This window comes from Prionailurus viverrinus, chromosome D3, assembly GCF_022837055.1.
Source record: "Prionailurus viverrinus isolate Anna chromosome D3, UM_Priviv_1.0, whole genome shotgun sequence".
Classification (NCBI taxonomy): domain Eukaryota; kingdom Metazoa; phylum Chordata; class Mammalia; order Carnivora; family Felidae; genus Prionailurus; species Prionailurus viverrinus.
Window position 1 is genome coordinate 44,497,896 of NC_062572.1, and position 26,994 is coordinate 44,524,889.

At 39.6% G+C, this 26,994-nt stretch overlaps 2 protein-coding genes across 3 annotated transcripts in view; both read left to right on the forward strand.

Annotated features, from left to right (window-relative positions):
• Positions 1 to 8,713, forward strand: part of YES1 (YES proto-oncogene 1, Src family tyrosine kinase) — a 72,907-nt gene extending 64,194 nt beyond the window's left edge. Inside the window, exons 9-12 of the mRNA XM_047828330.1 lie at positions 1,578 to 1,654; positions 2,936 to 3,089; positions 4,973 to 5,104; positions 6,177 to 8,713. Of these exons, the coding sequence (XP_047684286.1) occupies positions 1,578 to 1,654; positions 2,936 to 3,089; positions 4,973 to 5,104; positions 6,177 to 6,385 (572 nt within the window). The 3' untranslated portion in view covers positions 6,386 to 8,713. The remainder of the gene's footprint in view (positions 1 to 1,577; positions 1,655 to 2,935; positions 3,090 to 4,972; positions 5,105 to 6,176) is intronic.
• A 10,362-nt stretch (positions 8,714 to 19,075) lies between these two features.
• The window catches only part of ENOSF1 (enolase superfamily member 1), a 30,384-nt gene continuing 22,465 nt past the window's right edge, over positions 19,076 to 26,994 (forward strand). The window contains exons 1-2 of one of the 2 annotated variants that reach the window (XM_047827411.1): positions 19,076 to 19,233; positions 25,146 to 25,254. In XM_047827411.1, the coding sequence (XP_047683367.1) occupies positions 19,150 to 19,233; positions 25,146 to 25,254 (193 nt within the window). In that variant the 5' untranslated portion in view covers positions 19,076 to 19,149. Of the gene's footprint in view, positions 19,234 to 25,145; positions 25,255 to 26,994 lie in introns of those variants that run through there. The other variant, XM_047827412.1, reaches the window with a different exon arrangement.

Below are 26,994 nucleotides of genomic sequence, written 5' to 3' on the forward strand. Positions count from 1 at the left end.
AAACATTACAGATCTAATTGCATCTTTGTTTTTACTCCTCCTTGAGCCTGTTCATGTCTGAGCCCTCCCTCCAGGCTCCTTTGGGCCTGTTTCCCTTGCAGAGGTAACCTCAGTTTTGAAGTTGGTGCTTAGCTTTTCCATCTGTGTCTTTCATATTGATACATATTCATTGATATATATTTACCTATTAGCATTTGTATGTTTTTAACTTATGTAAATATTACTAGCTTCATTTTCATTCATTGTTAATGCTCTTGAGATTTACTTATTCATATGGATAAGAGAAGATCTAACTTGTATACTTGTAACTGTTGAATGAGATTCTGTACAAGTATACCTTTGTTTATTCATTCCTTTCCCAGTGAACATTTAGGTTGGCTTCTAGTTTGTCACTGTGACAAACAGCGCTGCAGTGAATGTCCTTGTCTCTTCTTGCCCATATGTAAGAATCTGTAGTGTGTTGGATGGCAACAACATTAGCATCAGGAAACTCAGAGATGCACATTCTGGGGATGGGGCCCAACAACCTCACTTTCCCTCCCCCCTGTGTAATAATAATCCATTCGGTGCCATTGATCCCATTAATCACATCTCTCTGGAAAATTTCCCCTTCTCTGTATTCCCACTGTCATTCCTAGATTTTAACATAATAGTCTCGCTTTCCTAGACTATCACAGGAACTTTTAAACTTAATCTTTTTGTGCAGTTTTGGCCGAATTTCATTTTTCATATTATAATTGGAGTGATTTACTTTTTTTTGTTTGTTTGTTTTTTGTTTGTTGAGAGCACCAGAGTGTGTGAGCAGCAGAGAGGGGCAGAGGGAGAAAGAGAATTTTAAGCAGGTTTCACACTCTAGCTCCAGGACAGATGAATGTATGTTCAGGACTTTAATCCAGAGCAGTCCCTCTCTTAGTCTTTCTTGTCTTTCATGACATTATTATTTTTGAAGAGAACAGTGTAGTTGTTTTAAAAATGTACCTTAATTTTGGTTCATCTGGTTTTTTTGGTTTTTTTTTTTGTTTTTATTAAATTCAGGTACATGGTAGGTTTTTAACCAGTAATACAGGAATAACAACCAGACTTTTGTAGCCTTTCTGTTGGCTGTTATTCATAGTACTTTGCTGTTTTGTGGTATCTTCTGCTAAAAGTGAGAGAAGTTCATTAGACAAGCAATTCCATATCGAGTCAGTCACCTAGGTCTGGTTTTAAGTACCCCAGGATATTCCTAGTTGTCTGTGTTCTTGATTCAGATTGACTTAAAAATATACAGGTATCTAATACTGCTTATTGGCTCAAAATTGGGATTTGTTGATCTTGATCAAAACAAGGAAGGAATGCCTACAATCTAGTGAGATGATTAAATTTTCCATGTTTTCCAAGATGTTTTTAAAATTTCAGTTTAGGGACCTCTTCTAGAATATTAAGATAATTATTCAGAAATTCCAAAGCTGCAAAAAATATTAAAGAATGAAAAGCTTAAGTTTTATATTGTGATGTGGTGATTTGGAGGTAGGGGAATGTTTGTTTCAGTCCTAATTTAAAATTTATTTTCCATAACATTTTTCTGTTTCTTACAGGGAGCTTATTGGATTTCCTGAAGGAAGGAGATGGAAAATATTTGAAACTCCCACAACTGGTTGATATGGCTGCTCAGGTATTTATCTGTACATGTATCAGTTTGAATTGAAAGTGTACATAAAAATGTAATCTTAGTAGAAGACTGTTGTTTGTATAATGAAATCATGGAATTTTAGAGTTGAAAGGAACATTAGGGATAATCCAATCTGATTTATGTTACAGATGGTGTCTGAAGACCTGTGGTATCTAACATTCATATAACTTACTAAATTAGAAATAAGCATGTAATTCTCAGTATAGTGCTGTCCTGTATCTTACAGCCTTTCAGAAACATATGCATTTACAAATATGAAATCTAGATGTATTTGTATTTAGCAGATAAATTTTAAGATAATGAGTGATTGCTATTCCAAAGAAAATATTGGAAATCTAAACGATGTGCTGAACTTTTTAAATAATATAATCCAAAACAAGAATGAAGATGGCAGTATATACTTTAAAATGGGATAGTTTTACTCTTCTGAATTTTTGTGTTTATTTTTAAATTTTATTACCATGTATATTTTAAAAAGTTTTGTTTCTATTTAACTAAAGTTAACCCTATGTTACATTAGTTTTAAGTATATAGCATAGTAATAGAAGTCTGTACCTTGTACTGTGTTCACCACAAGGGTAGCTACCATTTGTCACCTTAGGATGCTATTACAACAGCATTGACTATATTCCATATGCTGTGCTTTTTATTCCCATGAATCTTTGTTTTTAAATATATGTGAAAACTATTAGAAGTTTCTATTCAGGGGCTCCTGGGTGGCTCAGTCAGTTAAGTGTGACTCTTGATTTCAGCTCGAGTCTTGATTCACGGTTCGTGAGTTCGAGCCCTGCATTGGGCTCTGCACTGACAGTACAGAGAGCCTGCTTGGTATTCTCTCACCACCCCGCCCCTCCCCTGCTCTCTTTCTCTCTCCCTCTCAAAAATGAATAGACATTAAAAAAAAATGGTGGGAAAAAAAGTTTCTATTCAGCTATGTGGTGAGTGTTCTAGTTGACATGTTGGTTATAAGACCCCTTTCTCGGTGAGCATCCAGATGTCCACAGTATCTGACAGTTTAGAGAAACTATACAAAGAAATTGTCCGTGTGTGGCGTTAGCATATGCTAAGTCTAGTCCATGGTCCTGTGTTCAAGGTTCTTAGATACGGTAGTAGGGGTCAGCAAACCCTTTTTGTAAAGGGCCAGATGAATGTTTTAGGTTTTGTGGACCACACACATCTGCAGTTTATTCTCCTGCTCTTCCTTTTCTGACTCCCCCTCTCTGTCCCCTTTATATCATATATCTTTTTCTTTTCCTTCTCAAGATTGCTGATGGTATGGCATATATTGAAAGAATGAATTATATTCATCGAGATCTTCGGGCTGCTAATATTCTTGTGGGAGAAAATCTTGTGTGCAAAATAGCAGATTTTGGTTTAGCAAGGTTAATTGAAGACAATGAATATACAGCAAGACAAGGTAAAATTACTTTTTTTTTTTTTAAATTTTTTTTTTTTTCAACGTTTATTTATTTTTGGGACAGAGAGAGACAGAGCATGAACGGGGGAGGGGCAGAGAGAGAGGGAGACACAGAATCGGAAACAGGCTCCAGGCTCCGAGCCATCAGCCCAGAGCCTGACGCGGGGCTCGAACTCCCGGACCGCGAGATCCTGACCTGGCTGAAGTCGGACGCTTAACCGACTGCGCCACCCAGGCGCCCCTAAAATTACTTTTTAATAAACACTTGTAACCTAATGTTCATTGGATTTTCTTACCATTCTTTGGAATATTCAGGGTTTTGTAGAATAAGAATAGCTCTAGGTCTGCCCAGAAGAGTCAAAGAAACATTGATTTAGTCATAAAATTCTATACATGATGCCATGACTTTCTGATGTTGTTTCCCTCAAGAAAGAACTTGACTTGGTGTTCTTTACATTATAAATATAGCAAGCAGTACACTCCTTTTTTTACTACTTTTGTCATGTCAACAAATAAGAAACAGTTTAAAATTCCTTTTTTGACAAGCTTCCAGAAGCATCCAGATTTTACTACACTAAGGATCAGAAGAGGTGTTTTTGAAGTTAATAAATTGAGAAATGGCATACAGTTTTGTAAAGGCCTTGGAAACCATTTCTACACTAAATTTACAATAATTATATATAATGTGATAAATAAAAATGTTTGGAAGGTTAGCACTGTACAGAGAGGGAAGAGAACTTGTAGAAATTAATATAAGGTTGATTCTTCTGTTTTGTGTCTGTCTTTCTAAACTTCCACTAAGTAAACACTTAGTGAACATACAGTAGATGCATATAGAAAGAGTGTGTGTTTTTGAATCCCAGTTCCGTCTCATTACCCAGAGATTTCAACCAAGTTTCTAACCTTTTTGACTATGTCTTAGTCTCCTTACATATAAAGACCAGACGGTAATACCTGCTCTGTAAGATTGTTGTGAAACTTCAGTGAAAGAAAGTATTGTGCCTGACATTACATAACATAGTAGATGCTCAGTAAATGAGAGTTCATATTTTAATAGGCTAAGTAGACATAAATAAATAACTATAAAGCAAATTGTTATGTAACTAATGTCAAGAGAATATATGGAAAGTAGTGTGGGAAAAGAAAAAAAGCTTCTATGCCTTTGTGCAGTTCCCTCCAGCTAGAATATCTTCCTATTTTTCTATAATCCTTACCTATAAAAATTCTAACCATTCTTTAAAGTTTAACCTAGCTGCTACTTTTTAAATGAAACTTTTTGTGACTGCTAGTGAAAATAAATCTTGTTTTTCTGAATATCTAAAGAACTATTTTATATTTTACAACATTGAATATATACATAGGTATATAAGATACCTGTAATCTTATTTCCACACTAAGTGTCTAAGATTCACAAAGGCTGTGTTTTTATGTCTCCCATAATGATTAGCAAATGTCTTGTGCATAAAAAGCATATTCTAAATATATGAATAAATTAATACAGGGTTTTTAAATTAGAACCCAACAGAATATGCCTTCATCAACAGTCAGCTATAGCTACTAGGTGCTAGATGTGCTAAAAAGTTATAGATCCTATAATTATGTTTTTAGTTGCTTGTAAGAGTTTCCACCTCTATTTTCTTGAACATTCAATCCCTGCCAACATTTCTCTTTTTTATGTTACTGATTTATCAGGAGGAAATGTGATTCATTTTAATATAAATTTTATAAGAATATTTCCCACATATCTTATACTTTTGAAGAATTTGATGCTGATGACACATACAATAAAGATATTGACAAAACATCAACCTGCTTATGCTCTATTTACACAAGAAGATTTTTAGAAACAATTTACTTAAGCGAGATTGTTAATGTTGTTTTAGGTGCAAAGTTTCCGATCAAATGGACAGCTCCTGAGGCTGCACTGTATGGTCGATTTACTATAAAGTCTGATGTATGGTCATTTGGAATTCTGCAGACAGAACTGGTAACAAAAGGCAGAGTGCCATATCCAGGTAAGCTGGCATTTCATTTAGCTCTTGGTTATGCCAACATACTTAACTGGAGTTTATTAGCAAAAAAATTGTAAGGGGAAGAAAGGCATTTATTTCTTCTCTCTTTTCTCCCTTTCCTCTCTCACCCCCTCTCTCCCTCACTCCTTCTTTTCTACTTTCCCTCCTTCCTTTTCTTTCTCCCTTTCTTCTCTTCCTCTTTATTTTGTCATTGGATGGACAGCATCCTATGTGAATCACAATGCGTGAGATCAGGCAAATGCACAAGTTGTGTCCTGTATTCACCTCATCTTTCTCTGTTAGGACATTTTCCAAAAGAGCCTTTTGTCTCTACTATTCTCTCAGATAATAAGCATATTTTAAATATCCTGGGTCATCTCACACTACTCCCACACCTCCAATAATTTAAGGTATGCAAAAAAATAAAAATAAAAAAATAATTTAAGGTATGCTTACTTAGCCTATCATAACACAAGGTGAGCTACTGATGGGGGCAGGATTCCAAAAGAATACAAGAAGGGAATTGTATATAATAACTTGAAGAAAGGCAAACATGTGATACTAGATAAGGAAACTGTTTCAAGGAAGTGCATCGATATAGTTACATGGTTAATATATTTGGCAGAATCAGCACTAGAACATTAGTTCTTCTGAAATTGTTCTGAGAATTTCTTCTGAATTTCTGTTTGGAAGTTCTCTTAGACATTATCTTGCCACTAACCCTCACTAACCCAAATTTGGTCTTTGTTGACTCTTAATATCTGAAAGTATTGGTACTTCGAAGTAGCACTCTAAATTCTTATTAATCAAGTGGGGTTGGCTTTTGAAGGCATTAGTGTTAAAAGTAAGATTTTAGGTGGAATGAAAAAAATGAGACCTGTTGGAACAGGTTAGCATTTTCTGAGCTCTTCTTGATATACTTGACATTTAAAATTTACTTTACTTCTTTGTTGAAAGAATCGTTTCACTAAATAAACTTCCTATACCTTGGATCAGTTAGTGGCTAGGGGATTTGTTCTGTTTTGCTAGTGGGGTTTGGGATCACTCTTTTTAATGTTTGAATCTTCTGTGCTAGGTATGGTAAACCGTGAAGTGCTAGAACAGGTGGAACGAGGATACAGGATGCCTTGCCCTCAGGGCTGCCCAGAATCCCTACATGAATTGATGAATCTTTGTTGGAAGAAGGACCCTGATGAAAGACCAACGTTTGAATATATTCAGTCCTTCTTGGAAGACTACTTCACTGCTACAGAGCCACAATACCAGCCAGGAGAAAATTTATAATCCACGTAGCCTTTTATATGCGTAAATCTGCCAAAATGTAAAGAACCTGTGTAGACTTCTTTACTTTACCTACAGGAATCAAAAGAAGAAAGTCTTCATTCTGCATGTTTTTAATGGTAAACTGGAATTCCAGATATGGTTGCACAAACCACTTTTTTTTTTTTTCTCAAGTGTTAAACTCTAAAGTACCAATGATGCATCTTCCAACTTATTTCAGGGTCCAAAGAAGTATAGTTGTGATATTGATGATAGTGTGAGGATAGCATAACAGTGAAGAGCAACAGGGCTACTTCTTTATAAACCACTTCATTTCTTTTATTCCCCAAACTCAGAATTGTTAAGAGAAAATTATATATCGTAATAGACAAAACTTGGGAGATAAAATGAGTTCTACCATAATAAAATCTAAAGTTAAGGAGCTTCATGGGACCAAACAATTCCATTCCAGTTTTTAAAGATTTCTTGCATTCATTGTTCTCACAAGTTTTTTCTAAGTTGAACTGTTAATATGCAATCTTAATACCTGCCTTCTTTTGCATGGAAATGGTCCAGGTTTTTAGAAGCAAAAAGGAGTATAAACAGCCTCTGAAACTTGATGAAATGTTAGACCACAGTAGTGGCATTTGAAAATGTAATGCACTATGTTAATACTCATGGAACTGGAAAGTAGAAGATTTTTACTTTAGTCATTTTCTGAATAGCTCAGTTTAGAATAATGGTAACTAGGAAGTGAGTTAATCTTTTACAATGTTGCATTGATTTTTTTTTTTAAGGCAACATATAATTGAAGTTGTACTGTCCAATCCAAGGGGAAAGCTTTTAAACTTTAGATAGAATCAAAAAATAAGACCTGGCATATAAACAGTCCATTTTAAAAAATAGACTGGTACTGTGAGATATTTCTAATATTACTTATGGTGATGGGTGCCACGAATATAAAATATCACTAGATCAGGGACTTGAATGCACTTTTGCTTTTATTGAATATAGATTGACAGAGAGGAAAATATTTAAAAGAAATATGAGAAAAGAAAATGTGAAAATTTTACAGATGGGACGTTATGCTTAATATTAAGGAGTGACAAAATTGCTTTGCTGGCACTCACAGCTCCTCACTTCTCTGTTTTCCGAGATTTTAAGAGTTACAAGGTATGACTAAAACTAATCTTTTTTTAACATAAACACTAAATGAGTGTTACAGCCTCAAATAGTTAATTTAAGGCTTCCCACTAATTCCAATGATACCTCCTTTATGCGAAACATTTTTAGAACTCGTTTTCAAATCCGTGTTTAAATCTGCACTAACTTTTTAAATGTACTTAATGGTGATCTTTTTTTCCCTTTTAGAATTTAGTTGACTTGGGGAGGAGAACTTATTGAGAATAACAACAGTGGTGAAAAGGGGGGACAGTTTTTGCCCATCCAAAATGTAGAAATAAAACTCAAAGAGTTTTATGATTGACTCAAAAAGAAACTCCAAAATATAAATTTGAATAGCAGCATTATTGGTTTAAGTGTCTAGCAAAGGAACTGAATCTGATGAACAAAAGTCTGGTATTTTTGTTTTTGTTTTGGTATTTATGTTTTAAAATATTCTCCTTTATAGTCACACTTCTAATGCAGCGTATCGGGTTTCCATATTTTAGAATTCTTTTTTTCTGCTGATCAACATTCATTTAAGAAAATGGTTGAATCTTAGTAAGAACAGTGAGCTTTGTCGTGTTTTACTTGCCCTGTTCACAACTCCTACCCGCCAGCTCCATGGTAACCCTGAAAACCTAACAGTCCCTAGTTGGTTTTACCTACAGTCACTTAATTGATTTAATCATTAAGTTTAAAATTGTGTGCCATGATAACTGTGTTGAAATTCAGACCATTTTAAAATGTGACAAATGAGCTTCATGCAAGTTGGTAACAGTTCTGGTACTAAAAATTGTGGAGGTTTCTAATGTTTACGTAACCTGTTTAGTATTGAATCCCTCTTCCAAGAGGGTGTTCTAGAAGACTGCTGTCATTTACCCTGAACATCTACATCCTGGGACATCAGATTTTTAAAGGGCTTTATGTGAACTTGATATTATAATTTTTCTAAGCTTTTTAAAAAAGATAACAAAATTATGTTTATGTACTAATTGTGTTCAGAAAAGTCAGGAAAAGTTGGTGGTATTCATTAGGTTTTAACTAAATGGAGCAGTTCCTTATGATATCAACTGTATAGTAAGGAAATAAAACACTAACTTAATGTGTATTCAGTTTAAATGGTTATGTATTTTTAAATTGCCAAGAAAAATAAAACAACTTTGTACATTTGAAGATTTTTTTCCAGCAGCTTTTCGTCTTCAGTGTCTTATTGTGGAACTTAACCCTCACCAGAAAAGGAAGTTGGCAAAAACAACCTCCTAGCACACTTTTTTAAATGCATAATGGTAGCCTAAAACTTAGTATTTTTATAAGGTATTATAATATCGTTTTGTGGATAATTGAAATAAAAATTCTCATTGAATGCACCCACTTATCTTTTTAGCCACCATTCATATTTTCTCAGTTTCTTTTTTAAATTGGTATTTGAAGCATATTCTGAATTTGTTCTTCCTGTTAGAAAAACGGTCAGTTATAACTCTTTAGAGAGTTAGATCTATCCTTCATTAAATTCAGGTCATTTTAGAATTCATTCTATCTGTTTAATTTTCCATGTCAGGTGAGTGACATTTTTACAAGTTGTTTTGTTTTGTTTTAATTATACCAGTTAATGAGTCATACAGCAAAACCTAGGTAATCTGAGTGAAGCTATTCACAGTGAACCTGTGTGAAGGATAGGAAATAAAATGATTTTGACCCTAAGGGGCTTAATTTTCTAAAAATGAAAAATATGTGAGTCTTACTTTTGTGTGTGTTTTACTCTTCCTTTATAGGTATAATGAAAATAAAATTACACTAAATTATGAATGGCCAACCTAAAGTGTTTATTTTCAATAAGGTAATATTATTATCTTTTGCTATTATCCAAAATAATTACCTTTGTTTTTCCCTAATGGTTTCAGAACAGTAACATTTAATCAACAAACACATCATTTAATAAACATTTATTAAATATTTTTATACAGTGTAGTAATATTTCATTTTAAGAATGTTTTTCTAGTTTACCGTTTGTCCTTTAATTTTGCATGTAATTTTTTCACATTTGAGTTACACATTATGTATGCTGTAAAATCTCTATTATGCTTAAAAAGTCCTTTGCATCCCAAGATTAAATATTCATCTCATCTATCATATTTTATGCTTTTCTTTTTTACATTTCTCTTTAATTGATTTGGAAGTTATTTGGGCATAAAATGTGATTTAAGGATCTGGCATGATTTTGTCCTACGTAGTAAATTTTCCCAGCACCATTTATTGGTTAATCCATTCCCATCCCTTTAGTTTATGTCCTTTATTAGGCACATACCTACACACACCTGTTTTGTTCAGTTAACTTTCCATTCTTCTTTTTTTTCTTTTTTTAATTTTGTTGTTGTTGTTGTTGTTTATTTAGTTTTGAGAGACAGAGCATGAGCGGGGGAGGGGCAGAGAGAGAGGGAGACACAGAATCCAAAGCAGGCTCCAGGCTCCGAGCTGTCAGCACAGAGCCTGACGTGGGGCTCGAACCCATGAACTGAGGGATCATGACCTGAGTCAAAGTCAGATGCTCAACCGACTGAGCCACCCTGGGGGCCCTTTAACTTGCCATTCTTCTATCAACATAACACCTTTAATTCTAATCATTTGATAACAATTTAATAATTGAACAAGTTACCTTTGCTATTCCTTTTTTTTTTTTTTTTAATCTTGGTATCCTAGCAAATTCTTGATGAAGTTTAGACTTTATTTTTTATATTCCCCAAAAATTTAAGTGACATTTTGGTTAGGATTACACTATGCTAATAATTTGGTAAGAATTAACATCTTTCAAATCAGTCTTCCTAGCCCATTTATGCAGATCATCATATCTCTTAGTAAAGTTCTTCTCTAAGACTTTTCTCTGAGATGTTGGAAGCTGAGTCTCATTTTGTCTCATTATACTGCTCTAGAGATACCACCCCAGTGCTGCTGAAGACCAAGTCCCCACTTTGTTACAAAAGAAACCAACATGCAAGGAGGAGGAAGATTATACCTCAGTAGCATTTGTTTCCATAAATTCAGCTCTTCTCTAGCCCTTTCCCTAGTTTTTTTCCTATTTTTGTCTTTGTTTTTGTTTTTGTTTCAATGACATCAAGTTGAGTTTCTGTCACCAGCAATTAATTAATGTTCATTTTGTCAGTACAGAAAGGAATACTTCTGATTAAAATAAGCAACACATGCCTGGCATCATCTGTTTGCCCTTCCATATCCACTCTGCTGGAAGGCCAGCCTGTACTCATCATTGGGTCCCCTCACTCTGGATTCTTGTCGGGGTAAACCTTTAAGGAGCTCTAGCAGAAGATGGGAGGAAACCTAAAAGCTCAAGATACTTATTTCCCAATTTCCTCCTCCTGAGATTGGGCCGGCTATGTCCTATGATCAAAGGTTCCTTTCAAATGGCCTTTTAGAGAGTGACAACCCCATCCCTTGTCTTTTTCTGTCTTAGGGGTAGAGTGCTTCTAATTTTGGTTACTGCATTAATCTTGTGATTCTCTATTCAGCCTGCCCCTTTGTAAACATCCTTGGTTCATCTTAATTTGAGCGTGCTGTTTCCAGTTGAGACCCTGACTGATAATTCCTCATACTAATAACTGTATAGTACAAAATAGGAAACTTACATTACAACCTTAAAGCAACAGTTTGTACAAAATAGTAACATATTTGGTAACAGTAACGACATACAATATTAAATGCAAAATTACAATAAGACATTAACTGGAGAGAACATACTAAATTTTAAAGTTGAGGTACAATTGGCATACAACATTATGTTAGTTTCAGCTGTGCAATATGATTTGGTACTTGTATATATTGTGAAATGATCACCATTAACATCTGTCACCATAGTTACAGAATTTTTTTTTTCTTCTGATGAGAACTTTGAAGATCTCTTAGCAATTCTCAAATATGCAGTATGGTATTATTAATTATAGTTGCCAAGGCTCCCTTCACCCGCTTCTACCCCCACCTCTGGCAACTACCAGTTTGTTCTCTGTATCTGTGAGCCTGGTTTATTTATTCATTTTATATCCACATATAAATAAGATCACACAGTATTTAACTTTCTCTGACTTACCTGGAAAAATTTAATTCCTTTTTATGACAATAACATTCCATTCTATATACACATTTATTCATCTATCTATAGACATTTAGGTTGTTTCCACGTCTTAGGTATTCTAAATGTTACAACGAGGGGCACCTGGGTAGCTCAGTCAGTTAAGTGTCCAACTTTGGCTCAGGTCATTATCTTACAGTTCATGAGCATCACATTGGGCTCATTGCTCTCAGGTCAGAGCTGCTTCGGATCTTCTGTCCCCCCTCTCTTTGCCCCTCCCCTGCTCACGCACTCTCAAAAATGAATAAATATTTGAAAATTTTTTCATGTTTATTTATTTTTGAGGCAGAGAAAGAGCATGAGCAAAGGAGGGGGTGGGGAGAGAGAGAGGGAGACACAGAATCCGAAGCAGGCTCCAGGCTCTGAGCTGTCAGCACAGAGCCCAACGTGGGGCCCAAACTCCGGGAATGGAGCAGAAGAATCCTGAGCAGAAGTCGGACACCCAACTAACTGAGCCACCCAGGTGCCCCCCCCCCCAATTTTTTTAATGCTGCAATGAACATGGGGATGCATATACTTTTTTTTTTTTTTCTGTTAATGCTTTCATTTTTTTCAGATAAATACCCAGATGTGTAATTGCTGGATCATATGGTAGTTCTATTTTTAATTTTTTGAGGAACCTCCATACTGTTTTCCAGAGTGGCTGCACCAGTTTGCATTCCCACCAGCAGTGCAACAGAGATCCTCTTTCTCCACATCCTCACCAACATCTGTTGTTGCCTGAGTTGTTAATGTTAGCCATTCTGACAGATGTGAGGTGGTATCTCATTGTGGTTTTGATTTGTATTTCCCTGATGGTGAGTGATGTGGAGCATTTTTTCATGTGTCGGTTGGCCAATTGGATGTCTTCTTTGGAGAAGTGTCTATTCATGTCTTTTGCGCATTTCTTCACTGGATTATTTGTTTTTGGGGTGTTGAGTTTGATAAATTCTTTATAGATTTTGCATCCTACCCTTTATCTGATATGTCATTTGCAAATATCTTTCCCATTCCGTTGGTTGCCTTTTAGTTTTGCTGATTGTTTCCTTTGCTGTGCAGAAGCTTTTTATTTTGATGAGGTCCCAATAGTTCATTTTTGTTTTTGTTTCTCTTGCCTCTGGAGACATGTTGAATAAGAAGTTGCTGTGGCCAAGACCAAAGAGGTTTTGCCTGCTTTCTCCTCAAGGATTTTGATGCCTTCCTATCTTACGTTTATGTCTTTCATCCACTTTGAGTTTATTTGTATGTATGGTGTAAGAAAGTGGGCCAGGTTCATTCTTCTGCATGTTGCTGTCCAGTTTTCCCAGCACCGTTTGCTGAAGAGACTGTTTTTATTCCATTGGCTATTGTTTCCTGCTTTGTCAAAGATTACTTGGCCATATGTTTGTGGGTCCATTTCTGGGTTCTCTGTTCTGTTGATCTGAGGTGTGTTTTTGTGCTACAAACATTTTAATGTTTGTAGGATCTGTATGGATATATCCCTGATTTGGTAATTTGTATCTTCCCCCTTTTTCTCATTAGCTAGTGGTTTATCAGGTTTAGTGATTTTTCTCAAAGAACCAGCATTTTGTTTCGTTGATTTGCTCTACATGTGTTTGTGTGTGTATGCACTCATGAGCACACATGATGAGTGTGTTCTGTTTCATTGATTTCTGATCCTTACTAATCCATCCTGGGTTTTATTTGCTTTGTTATTTTTGTGTTATAGTTCTTCTTCTTTTTCTAGGATTTTGTTTGTTTTTTTGTTGTTGTTTTAAAATTTTTTTTTTCAATGTTTATTTATTTTTGGGACAGAGAGAGACAGAGCATGAACAGGGGAGGGGCAGAGAGAGAGGGAGACACAGAATCGGAAAACAGGCTCCAGGCTCTGAGCCATCAGCCCAGAGCCGGACGCGGGGCTCGAACTCACGGACCGCGAGATCGTGACCTGGCTGAAGTCGGAGGCTTAACCGACTGCGCCACCCAGGCGCCCCATTGTTGTTGTTTTAGATGGAAGCTTAGATTGATTTGCAATTTTTCATCTTTTCTGATCTGAGCATTTAATGCAATAAATTTTCTTTTAAATACTGCTTTACATCCCACATATTTTGATACGTTGTGTTTTTATCATAATTTAGTTCGAAATCTTTTCTAATTTCCCTTTGATTTCTTTTTTGTCCCATGTGTTTATTTATGTGTGTGCTGTTTAGTTGTTATATATTTGGGAATTTTCCAGATATTTTTATTTTATTATAGTTTATTTCTGTTTTGGTCAAAGAACATACTTTGTATAATTTCAAACTTCTTACATGTATTAACTGTATTAAAATTCTGTTTTGTGGCCAAGAATATTCTACCTTAACGAATGTTCTATGACTACTTGAAAATATTACCCATCTTGCTTTTGTTAACTGGAGTTTTCAGTAAGTGTCAATTTAGTCAAGTTGATTGATAGTGTTGCTTAAGCTTATTCATGTTGCTTTTCTGTCCGTTTTTTCCATCAATTACTGAGAGGAATGTTGGAATCCTCAACTATAATTGCAGACTTTTCTATTTTTCCTTTTAGTTCTGTCTCTGTTTATGTATTATGAAGCTCTTATTAGGTACATATACATTTAGGATTGTTGTGCTTCGTGATAAATTGACCACTTTATCATTATTAAGTGTCTCCATTTATCCCTGGTAATCTTCCTTTGGCTACAGCCAGATTTCCATCTGGTATCATCACCCTTCTCCTTGAAGAGCTTTTAATATTTCTTCTTGCGCAGATCTAATAGTGTTGCATTTAAACATTTTTGTTTGACTTCCTTTTTGAAATGTGTTTTAGCTCAGTTAAGAATTCTTAATTGACCATTTTCTGCAGTACTTTACCAAGTCTCTTCACTGTCTTCTAACTTGCATTTTTTTCTGACAAAAAGTCTGTTTCCTCAACTTTACTCTTTTACATATGAAGGATCCCTTTTCCCCCCTCTGAATTTTAAAATATAATCTATTTATTCTTGGTTTTCAGCTATTTATTTATGATGTGCCTTTGCATGACTTTTTTTTTAAGTTTATTTATTTTGAGAGAGAGTAAGCCTGAGTGGGGGAGGGGCAGATAGAGGGAGAAAGAATCCCAAGCAGGCTCCATCCTGTCAGCACAGAGCCCGATGAAGGGCTTGAACCCACAAACAATGAAATCATGACCTGACCTCAAGTCAGACGCTTAACCAGCTGAGCCACCCAGGCACCCCTTGCATGACTTTCTTAAAGGTTATTCTACCTAGGGTTCTTTGAGATTCTTAGTTCATTGGGTTCATAGTTTTATCAAAGTTGGAAAATTTGGGGCTATTATTTTCAACTTACTCATTTCTTCCGGGACTTCAACTACATGTATGTTGCGCTGTTTAATACTGTCTCACGGGTCACTAATGCTTTGTTCTTTTTTCTGTTTAATCTTTGTGCTTTTTGATCATTTCTTTTGCTTCGTCTTCATTTTCACTAATCTTTTCTTTGCAGGGTCTGTTCTGCTTTCCATCCCACAGTATATGGTTTTCATCTCAGAAATTCTAGCTCTTCTTTTTTATATCTTTCATACCTCTTCATTATGCTTACATTTTCATTTTTCATCTTGAGGGTTTTTATCTGGATATTAGGACTATTGGATCTGTTTCTATTAAACTTTCTCCTGTTTATGAACTATATGTTCCTACTTTTATATATGCCCAGTAATTTTGGTTGGGTGGTAAACACCATAAAGTATAGTTTGGGGTTGCTGGAGTTGTTTTAATCTTCTTTTCAGTAACGTTGAATGTTGATGTCATGGGTAGGAATTCTTCTAAGCCCTGTGCAACCTCTAGGGATTGTTTTTGTCTATTCTTTACTTGGAATCAGTTGAATCCTTTCAAGGTTTACATTAAAGCTCTGTTAGATCCAGAGCAATCTTTAGTCTTGAAAGATTTTATCTCTACCCTTCTGAGGATTTTACCTAATGCTCCATGTATTATTGTCGAATCTTTTCTATCAGGAATAAGTACTATTCCCAACCCTGTGCAACCGCCAATAATTTTCTTGCCTGTTTCTTTCTAGTAGCTCTTTGTCAAATTTGAGTAGTTTCTCTCATTCATGTGCATATCAGTACCCAGCCAAAGATTAGAATGGGTCCTTCTGTTCTCTGCCTCTGAGACTATAGCTACATTGGCCTCCTCTAACATAAATAAACACTAATATTTGTCTCCTCAACTCAGTAACACTGCAGGGCTCTGTTTGGATCCCCCCCTTTGTGCTGTAACCAGTGAGCTGGTACAATGATAGGGTGCTTTATTTCTCTTTTCTCCAATATCCAACTTGTTCTCCCTCTGGTCCAATGTCTGAAGTCCTTTCTTCTAAATACTCGAACTGGTTTTCTAGCTGTATAAGATGATAATATAAATCCTGTCCTTGTTACTTTATTTGTCCTAGAAGTAACATGGCTATTAATTATAGTGATTTTTTTTAGGGTCATTAATAAGAGGGCAACATTTGGAATGGCTGGGTAGGCCTGGCTAGTATAATAAGCTGATAACAATACTAAAAGTTTTCCAAACAAAGTTCACAGTTTATCTGGGAGAGTCCTAGATGAAATCTAGGGCCTGGTGATGAAAGCAAGCAGATCCTAAAGTAAACCCTGATCACCACAAGGAAAATAAAATGGAGCATTTTATTCTGTTATTTCCCCCTGGCATCCCACCCTGAATGTGACTCTCTGAAAGCTCAGAAGGGACGCAAGCCATCTCACCTAGAAAAAAAGCTATTTACATATCTGTATAGCCACATGTCTCCCTCCTGTGCAACCACCAGAGACAGGTCTTCAAGTACTAGCTTTACAGAAAGGCAAAATGTGGTTCTCAGCAACACTTATTAATGGACATGAAAAAAAAAAAGGACACATGAACACTTATGTGAAGAAAACCAGCACCTTAAAGGAAAAGAAACAACAACCAAGAAGTAACACTTGAGGAACCAAACTTAATAGAGGACACTAATGAAAACTTTGTTTTGAGAAGATATGGCCTCCATTTTTTCAAAGAGGGTGAAGGTGCACTAGTCTCCTTATCTCTGGTTTTGTTTTCCCTGATTTCAGTCACCTATGGTTAGCCTGCTGACCGGAAGCAGATCCTCCTGATGAATCCTCAGACAATCAATAGCCTAACAAACTGTGAAAATGCCTAGTCATTTACCTCACTTCATGTCATCATGTAGACATTTTATCATCTCACAGAATCACAAGGGTGAGCACAGTACCAAAAGATTTTTTGAGAGACCACATTCACATAACTTTTAGTATATTGATACAATTCTATTTTATTACTATTGTTAGTTTCTTACTGTGCCTAATTTATAAATTAAACTTTATCATAGGTATGTATGTATAGAAAAAATATATAGTATATATAAGGTTCAGCACTAAATGTGGTTTCAGGCATCCACTGGGGTCTTGGAATGTGTCCCTGCTGATAAGAGAGGACAACTGTACTATGAAAAGAAATTTTTGAAATTTAAAACTGAAGAAAAAAATCTAACACCAAGGGGAAAAAACAGGGTGAAAAAAGAAGGGAACACAGTTGAAGATCAAATTTGAGTTGGAATATTAAGCCAAAGAATATGCCCAGAATTCACAAAAGAACAGAGTCAAAGTTTTTTTTAAAAAAGCATGGATAATAGATTCAGAGGTTTAATATTCCAATTAAGTTCCAGATGAAGCAAACGAAAGAATGAAGAAGAACTAATGAAAGAAATAGAGAAAAATTTTCCAGAGAAATATATTGCTTCTGGTTGAAAGGATCCTTCAATTGTAGAACAGAATTAATTTTTAAATTAATCCTAAACACAAATAGTGATTTTTTTTTAATTTTTAAAAATGTTCTTTACTTATTTTTGAGAGAGAGCGTGAGCAGGGGAGGGGCAGTGAGTGAGAGAGAGAGAGAGAGAGAGAGAGAGAGAATCTGAAGCAGGCTCCAGGCTCCAAGCTGTCAGCACAGAGCCCGATGCAGGGCTTGAACCCACGAACCGTGAGATCATGATGCTTAACCGACTGAGCCACCCAGGCACCCCTCATATTTTAAAGCCATAAAAAGAGAAAAATCCAAATATTTTCCAGAGAGGTGGGGGGGAAACCCCAGCTTATTCTTTAAAGAATGGGACTTAACACTACTTTAAAAAGTATTAATTTGAACTAAGACTTTTATGCAATAAAACCAACATTCAAATTTGAAAGAAAAACAAAGATATCTTCAGAATACAAAGTACTCAATTTATTAACCAAGCCAACAGACCCATTCTGAAAAAGTGAACTGAGCATATATTCTGGCCACCCCTCCCCACCCCCCCAAAAAAGTGGGTAGAGCAGGACAGGGAAAAAGGAAGTCTGGTTCCATATTAATATTTGAATTTCAGACTTCTCTTGGGAAATGAGCTCTAATTCCCACAGGACCACTGTAAGCTGGAGCTAACTGGCTACTTCTTTAAAAGAGCGAAGGTCGTTAGCTGCAGTCACAGTGGCCTATTGCCTCGCTCCTATTTGCTGTTGGTGCCCATAGGCATTTGAGTTGATCTAAGCCTTAAGCCAAAGGAATTCTTATCCAATAAGGTTATATGCATCCAGGGGTGACGTGGGCATCCTTGAAAATATCCCTGCCATACCCACAGAAACACAAATTAATAGAATAACATCTACAGCATTGCTTCCCAAACATTTAAATTATTCTCCAAAGCATTTCCCAAAGGTAGGAACTGACGGGCGGTGTGCTGTACTTGAAAGCCAAGGACCAGTGTGCTTTCTAAGCCATAGCTTTCATGTTCCCTTGAGAGTCCCTGCAATCCAGACAACAGAACCCAGGTTTGCAGCCAAGACACTCTCTGCCACTTAACTAGCTGTTGGCCTCGAGCAAGTCACTTAATCTTTCTGAATCTCATTTCTTCACCAATAAAATGAAAATGACCTACAGAGCTAGACGGGATAAGAGGTAATGCATTTAAAACACTCTGCATCAGAAGGGGTGTAATAAATGGTGATCTGCTTCTTAATTTCTCAGGTGGCGAACGGGGGCTGAGGTCACTTAAAGACTCATCAGATTTTCTAGCGTCTCCCCTGGCTGGCCGGCATCTGCCCTCTGACTCAGGTCAGGCGTGGAGCCCGTGGCCCCAGTGTGCTTCTAGGCGATCGCACTCTGGTCAGACCCTGCTCCTTCGTCTTGGGCGCCGCTCCCGAGAAGGTCACTTCGCTAGTTTCCCGACGCGGCGCGGGACGTCCTCCTAAGTCTCGGGTCCGCCGCGGCCCAGAGTGAATCCTCGCCAGCGCCGTGCGTGGCAGCACGGGGTTGCAGACGCGGCGGGAACCGCTCGGGCGTCCCGGGGAGCCCGGAACCCAGCCTGCCACTCGGGGCCGGCCAAGTTCTTGGTCGCGGCCGTGCGGCCAATCAGCGTCCGTCGGGCCGGGCTCTGCCCCTCCCTCCGCGCACGGGGTCTGCGGCGGAGTCGGCGGCGCGGCCAGCTCCGGGTGCTGGGCGGTGAAATGGTGCGTGGCAGGATCTCCAGGCTCTCGGTGCGGGACGTGCGCTTCCCCACGTCGCTGGGGGGCCACGGCTCGGACGCCATGGTAAGCGCTGAGCGACCGCGGGTGCCCTCTCGCCGCGAGGACCCCCAGGCCCCGAGTAGGCGCGGGCAGTCCAGTGGGTCGCGGAAGTTCCCCACTTTGGAACTGTTGCTTTTGCAAAGGTGGAGGCCTGGAAGGGGAATAAAAGTAACCAGAAACTCTCCATCCCCCGGGGCTTTGTCTTTTTTCGCATTTTTTTTCTTTTGACGTTTAATATTTCCTGTTTTTGCATTTACGATCTGCATTTTGCTGTAAATAGTAAAATGCCTAATATGCCAACGACAGCAAAGTGGTTTTGTTGAATCCCCACCAACGAAACCCTAGAACACATTGCTGGCTTCTCTGTACTGAGAGGGGGAGTTCGTGGTGGGGTACTGGCTGTTTTGGGTGGTGATCCTGCCTCTTCAACAACTTGTGTGACGTGGGAAAGACGCTTAACCTCTCTGGGCATCTTGGGCCCATCTGTGAAATGGAGTCACACTGGCTAGGAAACCAAACAAGCTGGTAGTAACTCTGGGTCATGTGAGGGCATGTGAGGGCTCTTATGAAATTACCAAAACATTGTTGTAAAGGATTTGCCACTGTAGAGAGTTACGCAAATTCCCGTCTTTGGAGATACAGTAAAGGCACAGGCTTTGACCTAAATACTGAAGGACGTTTTTGCTTATTGAGAGTGTTTAGCGGGACTCCTCCCACCTACCACCGTCTAGTGCAGTGGTTTCCAAATACAGGAAGGCATTTACTGTAGAATAATTTAAGAAATGGAATTTGTCTCTGGGGCCCAGAGACCTCTGGGTCTCCCTGAGGATCCTCATGTGTGAACACATGCTGGGAATTGAGAAACATCCATGTTAGGATAATGGTTACTTGCTCCCTATGTGGAGGGAGGGGAATGAGTACCAGAGGACTCTAATTCATCCTATAATGTTGTGCTTCCTAAGTGGGTGGAGGGCAGGCTGATATCAGTACATGCCCTATGCTCTTTGTGTACTGGAAATATTTTTAAAAAATAAGTTTCTCATTAAAAAGTGCCAGCCAGGGGCGCCTGGGTGGCTCAGTCGGTTAAGCGTCCGACTTCAGCCAGGTCACGATCTCGCGGTCCTCGAGTTCGAGCCCCGCGTCGGGCTCTGGGCTGTTGGCTCAGAGCCTGGAGCCTGTTTTCCGATTCTGTGTCTCCCTCTCTCTCTGCCCCTCCCCGGTTCATGCTCTGTCTCTCTCTGTCGCAAAAATAAATAAACGTTGAAAAAAAAAAATTAAAAAAAAAAAAAAGTGCCAGCCAAAGTTCTGACATTTAAAAGAACATCTTTTAGGGATGCCTGGGTGACTCAGTTGGTTAAGCATCTGGCTTTTAATTTCGGCTCAGGGCATGATCTCATGGTTTGTGAGATCTAACCCCACATCAGGCTTTGCACTGACAGCGTGGAGCATGCTTGGGATCCTCTGTCTTCTCTCTCTCTCTCAAAATAAATAAACTTAAAAAAAAAATGTCATTTATTCTGAGATTAAGTTATTTCCACTTTTAAAAATCCTTATGTGTTCTTATATTATGGTAAATGACTTAAAAAAACACCCAGTTGGCAATCCTTGGTGGATCTCCAAATGCTTGACATTTCCCTGCCTTGTAAAATTCAAACACCTGAGCTAGTGCAACCACCTTTACCTCTCTGAGATGTAGCAGCTGTGGGTAAACAACTCATTCTCTCTAAGCCTCGGCTGTCTTCTCCATACGTGAGTATAATAGTATCTACTTCGTGCATTAAATGAGATGCCTGTAAAGTGCTTGACCCAGAGTAAGCCATCAAAAAGTGTTGGCTGTAATTACTATTTACATATGAGGAAACTAAAGCAGAAAGGGGCTCTGGCCTAGATTTTTCTCTGCTTTGAATTTGTGAAGTGTTAAAGTAGCCTGGTGTACTGTAGAATAATTTAAGAAATGGAATTTGTCCCTGGGCCTGAGTGGTGTATGTCCTCTGGGTCGGGAGAGGTTATCTAATACCTGTATTGCAAACTCATAAATACTTAAGTATTTATCTTCCAGAGATACGGGGTGTGTTGTGTGCTGATTCTTAGGTGCCTTCTTAACAGAATGTGCTATTTTGCACTTCTTGGTGGTACTGCTTCCCGTGCCCTCACAGCTTGCTGAACTCAGCAATCAGCTGTGTTCAGCACTTAGCAGAGTGAGCCTTCCTAATCAGAAGTAGGATATATTCATGAAGTCCCCAAGTCTGTTAGAGGTAAAGGATTCCTCTGTGATTTCTTTTGTTTTTAATCGGCCTTTTAGGAAAAGTGGAGTGCTCAAGGCTGGGTGGTACTTACAAGTTGCTTGCTAGTCTAGGCACTCATCAAGTTTCCATAAGCCCCGGGGCTATGGGCTCACAGCCCAGCTCCAGCTGACCCCACCACTTCCTAAGCAATCTTTTCCTCTCCTTTCCCCATTGTCTGCTGAGCTCCCTCGAGTGCCTGTGTCAAACCACTCCACTCTTTTCCTGCTCTGGCTCCTTTTCCTGCACCCCCAGCAGTTAGAAGACTGCCCACTGCATCACCCAGAAGACTGAAAACAAATGCACCCTTAACCCCATCTCCCCCCATTAGTCTCCAAACCAACCCTCTGGTCTTTCTTTCCCTTTATCCTGTAAGTCCTATCCTCCTAAACTTATCTATTCTGTGTCCCCATTCCCACCCCTTTTGACTCCCAAGGCCCCCATTCTTCTCCCCTCCCTCTCCATCCAGTATTTTCTTCTTTAGTCTCTTTTTCCAGTGGTTCCTTTTCTGTCCCACATAGACAGGGGTTCCCATTTTGGAATCACCTTTCCTTGACCCTAACACCTCTACTTCCTTCTTTGTCTGCTCCTTTCCCACTACACGCTAAATTACTGGTTCATTCCTGTTGGCCTCTGACCTTTACATTTACTTCCTCCTTCATCTGTAATCAACTTCTGTCTCCTTCCTTCTCTTGGGATTGACATTATTTCTGCTTCCAGGGTCCTTACCTCTGGTCTGCATGTCATGTTGTCTGCTGAGCCTCCTCTTCCTGCCATCATTCTGCCCCCTGGCTGGCTGCTGCTGCTTCCTGTACTGATCCCCTTCTTCCCTCTGCAAAGCTCAGGCTTCAAGGCTGCTCCCTGCTCCCTTCCCTCCACTCCCTCTCCACTCCCGTCTCATTGCACACTCCCAGTAAGACACCCCCCCCCCCCCCCCCCCCGTGTTGACGGCTTCAGTGCCCCCTTGTAGGCCAATGATTCCCGGATCTCATTTCTGGATCTCCCCTCTCCAGAACCCAGTGGTCAAACCAGGGTGTCACCAATCCTGAAACACACTTCAGTCTTTCCCTTTTCTTTTCTTTAAAAAATTATTTTTTATTTGCAAGAGAAGAGAGCGCAAGTGGGAAAAGGGGCAGAGAGAGAGAGAGAGAGAGAGAGAGAGAGAGAGAGAGAGAGAGAGAGAAATCCTAAGCAGGCTCTGCACCATCAGCTCAGAGCCCAGTACAGGGCTTCAACTCACGAACTGTGAGATCACAAACCTGAGCTGAAACCAAGAGTGGGACACTTACCCAACTGAGCCACCCAGGCACCCCGGTCTTTCCCTTTTTTGTCTCTTCACTGCCACTGTCACGCAAGTATTCTCTCCCGACTTGCAGGTCCTTCGTGCCCTCCCCCACTGCTGCAAAGCTCCCCATCCTCAACCTACTGACTCAAGGTTCTATTTTCATCATAAAGCCTCCTCCAGCCTTGAGTGCATTCAGCTGATGGTGCTCTCTGCCTGGCTTCCTTAGTCTGCATTTCTCCCAGAGACTTACCATGTCCTGCCTCATGTCAGTAGAGTTTTTGTAACCCTGGCTTCTAAACTGCAACTTTCTTAAGGGCATACATGTCTGTGCCAGGTCAGCCCTCTGCACAGTCTCTGATACACAGCTCAGCAGCCCTTCACACCCAGTGCCCCCCTCCGCACTAGGCTTTGATGCCAGACAAAGACCTCCTGTCCACCGTGTGTGCCTTCTCCTCTTCCCTGAATATGGGGATTTCAATTCTGCCTCTTTAAACTCAAGTTTCCTCATCTGTCAGGGATAATAGCACCTACTTTATAGTATTGTTGTGAGGATTAAGTTAAGTAGCTTTTATTTTTTTTATTTTATTTTTTCAACGTTTTTATTTATTTTTGGGACAGAGAGAGACAGAGCATGAACGGGGGAGGGGCAGAGAGAGAGGGAGACACAGAATCGGAAACAGGCTCCAGGCTCTGAGCCATGAGCCCAGAGCCTGACGCGGGGCTCGAACTCCCGGACTGCGAGATCGTGACCTGGCTGAAGTCGGACGCTTAACCGACTGTGCCACCCAGGCGCCCCTAAGTTAAGTAGCTTTTAAAACAATGTGCCAGAACAACAAATGTTCTGTAATAATAACAATAATAATAATAATAATAAAAACAGTAATAAATTGTCATCGTCCAGTCTTCAGTAGTTGCACCGTGCATTCCTTTTTGATGCATTTGGATCTTCTGCCTGGCTTTGGGGGTCTCCATTATCTGCCCCCACACCCCCTATCCAGGCTTGTCTCCATTCACTTGCCACCCAGTGCCTCAGGGGCCTTGTACTCCTCTGTCTCCCAGGTTTTGGGGTTTCGTATTGCTCCCCCTTGCCCACATGCCTTCATCTGTCCCTTTGTCCATCCCATTGTCTTCATCCCCTGCTTCCCCTCCTCTTTCCCTCTTGCCCTTCTGTGGTACTTCTGGCTGACCACATATTAGCACCTGACCTTGTACTGTCCTAGAACCACCCTCGCCTGGTTCTTGTGTGTTGGCTTCTTCTCACTCTATGAGAGATTAGAAGAGACAGACTGGTTTTTTTCACCTCTGCATCTCCCATATTGACAAGTAGTGTTGAGTTTCATAATAGTCTGTCAGTAAACACTTATCAAAATACCATTGATAAGTAGAAAGTTAAAAAACAAAGAACAGGCTAATTTGTTTTGAAGTTTTATTCTTTGTTTTCCCCCAGTGATCTCCTTGACCTGTGCCATTGTCTTTTCAGCCCTGCTGCAAATTGCAACAAAGATAAGCTCAATTTTCTGTGAGGCTTTCTGAAACCTTGGCTGCTTCCATTTGCAGCTACTTGTGGGGCTCAGTCAGTTGAGTGTCTGCCTTTTGATTTCAGCTGTGGTCATGATCCCAGGTCGTTGGATTGAGCCCCACATTGGTATGGAGGCTGCTCAAGATTCTCTTCCTCTTTCTCCCCCTTTGACCCTCTCCCCCACTTATGCTCTCTCAAAAAAAACAAAACTAAAGTAAAAAAACAACCCCAAACAAAACAAAACAAAACAAAACAAAAACCTTGTGAATATAGCTCTGCTCAGACAGTTGAGAGAGGTAGTTTAGGTGAAAACTCCGGATTAAAATCTAAGCTGATCATCAGAAAACTCCGGATTAAAATCTAAATTGATCATTGCAAGTTTGCAATTTGTCTAATTGCAAACTGACACTAAAAATGGACATGTTGCCCTTGTTAAAATAATATGGATCTTTCAGAAGGACTTTCCCTTTGTCCATTTAGAACTCCTGCAGAAAATGGGGTACGCCAAGGGGCACGAATTGGAGCTCGTCTTGCATGTCCCCTGTTGCATTTTTAAAACGTTTTTTGTTTATTTTTGAGAGAGATAGAGCGAGCAGGGGAGGGGCAGAGAGAGGGAGACACAGAATCTGAAGCAGGCTCCACGCTCTGAGTTGTCAGCACAGAGCCCGACATGGAGCTTGAACTCACAAACCTTGAGATCATTCGTGACCTGAGCCAAAGTCAGATGCTTAACCGACTAAGCTGCCCAGGCACGCCTCCTGTTGCATTTTCTATTCTTATGTGATGTTCTGAGGTGTACATTTGGATTCCTCACATTTGCCTTGTGGGACGGGGTGCATTTTTCCTGCAGCACACAGACCCTGATTATTCGGCTGCGTATGTTGTCTTAGAGACCGATGCGGAAGACGGGCTCAAAGGGTATGGAATTACCTTCACTCTGGGAAAAGGCACGGAAGTTGGTGAGTTGACCCTTCTCTTAAGTTTCCAGAATGCTTAATTTGCACTTAGATTGCAGTGGTGACCTTACTTTTCTCTGTATGTACATTGCTCAAGGTGAGTAAAAACAGTGTTCATAGTTTGTTTCATTGGGAGAAAAGGTGACAGAACTTGGCCCTTCTCCTTGCAGTCATCGATGGACTGCGGGAATATCTGTGAATCTCAGCCTGTTTCTCTGTCTGAGCTAGGCCGGGGGGCGGGGGGTGATGGTGGCTGAGGGACACCAGAAGGACCAACGGGCATTTATGTGGAAAGGCTTATTGTGATGTGCACAGTGAGCCCCTCGCTCTTCAAAGTACTTCACACCAAGTGGTTTCAAGTTCACTGCTTTTCATGGCAGAAGGGCCTCTGGCTGCCTGGGTTCGGAGCTGTCATCTGGGGAAAGCTGGTTGTGCAGGAGGCACATTGAGCCACGAGTGAAGTCATTCTCTCAGACTGGAGAGAGCTCAGTGGTGGTCTTGAGGCCCCTCACATTTTAGAAATCCAGAAACAGAGACCCAGACAGCTGCTCAGCTAGCCCCACAGAACTCCTGACTGCCTAAAGTGCTTTCTTTCCACATTTAAATACAAGTTGTTTGTTTGATTTTTTTTTGAAGTACATAATCCACGCACAAGGTACAATATTCAAGAAGTAAAAAAAGATGACCTTTGCCAGTCAATTTCCGTGGATCATTAGGATCTGAAACCAAATTATGATAGTTGATGAGTGAGGATCTAGGAAGGAAACAGATTCTCTAACTTTGGTGGTGATACGACAGCTCTTCCAAAGGTACTCGCACTGTCAGCTCTCCCTATGTGTAAAGTGGAAGCCTTGCCCCACTGAAAGATTCTAATATTGTCAAGCAGATGAAAGGAGTGTGTGTGTGTGTGTGTGTGTGTGTGTGTGTGTGTGTGTGTAGGAAGGACAAGGGAACCTTTCTTGAACTTTAACAGAAACGATTGTGCAGTGTGAGGACAGTTTTTAACTTTTATTTTGTTTTATTTTTATTATTTTTTAAGTAGGCCCCATGTCCAGCATGGAGCCCAACATGAGGCTTGACTCCTGACCCTGAGATAAAAACCTGAGCAGAGATCAAGAGTCTGACACTTAAACTGACTGAACCACCCAGCTGCCCCTAGAAGGACACTTTTTAAAAACTTGGTGCAAGTTAGGGGTGCCTAGGGGCTCACTCAGTTAAGTGTTCATCTCAGGTCATGATCTCGTATTTCACATTTTGTGAGTTAGATTTTTGCCTGGGGCTCTGTCTTGACAGCTCAGAGCCTGGAGCCTGCAGCCTGCTTTGGATTCTTTGTCTTCCTCTCTCTCTCTGCCCCTCCCCCACTCATGCTTGAGGGCTCGCGCTCTCTCTCTCTCTCTCTCTCTCAAAAAGAAGTAAACATTAAAAAAAAATAAAAGACTTGGTACAAGTTAAACAGAGAGAGGGTTAGTTCATTTTCCAGGAGGGCTGTGGGCAGCTTCAGAACAGAGGTGAGGCTTTGAGATTCGTCTTGAAGGGTAGCTAGGACTTTGCCAGGTAGCAGGAGACTCAGCAATGATTTCCTGTCCCCCTCCCCATTAAGTCAACCATTTGCTGTTAATGTTTTTCCAAAGGCAGTGACCGCTGGCCACGATAGGTTTGTGAGCTGTGTGTCAGCTTTGCCCGCAACTTTAATGGTCTCTGGTGTAAGTTGAGTGCTTTATGAAGCTGCCTTCTCCATATTGC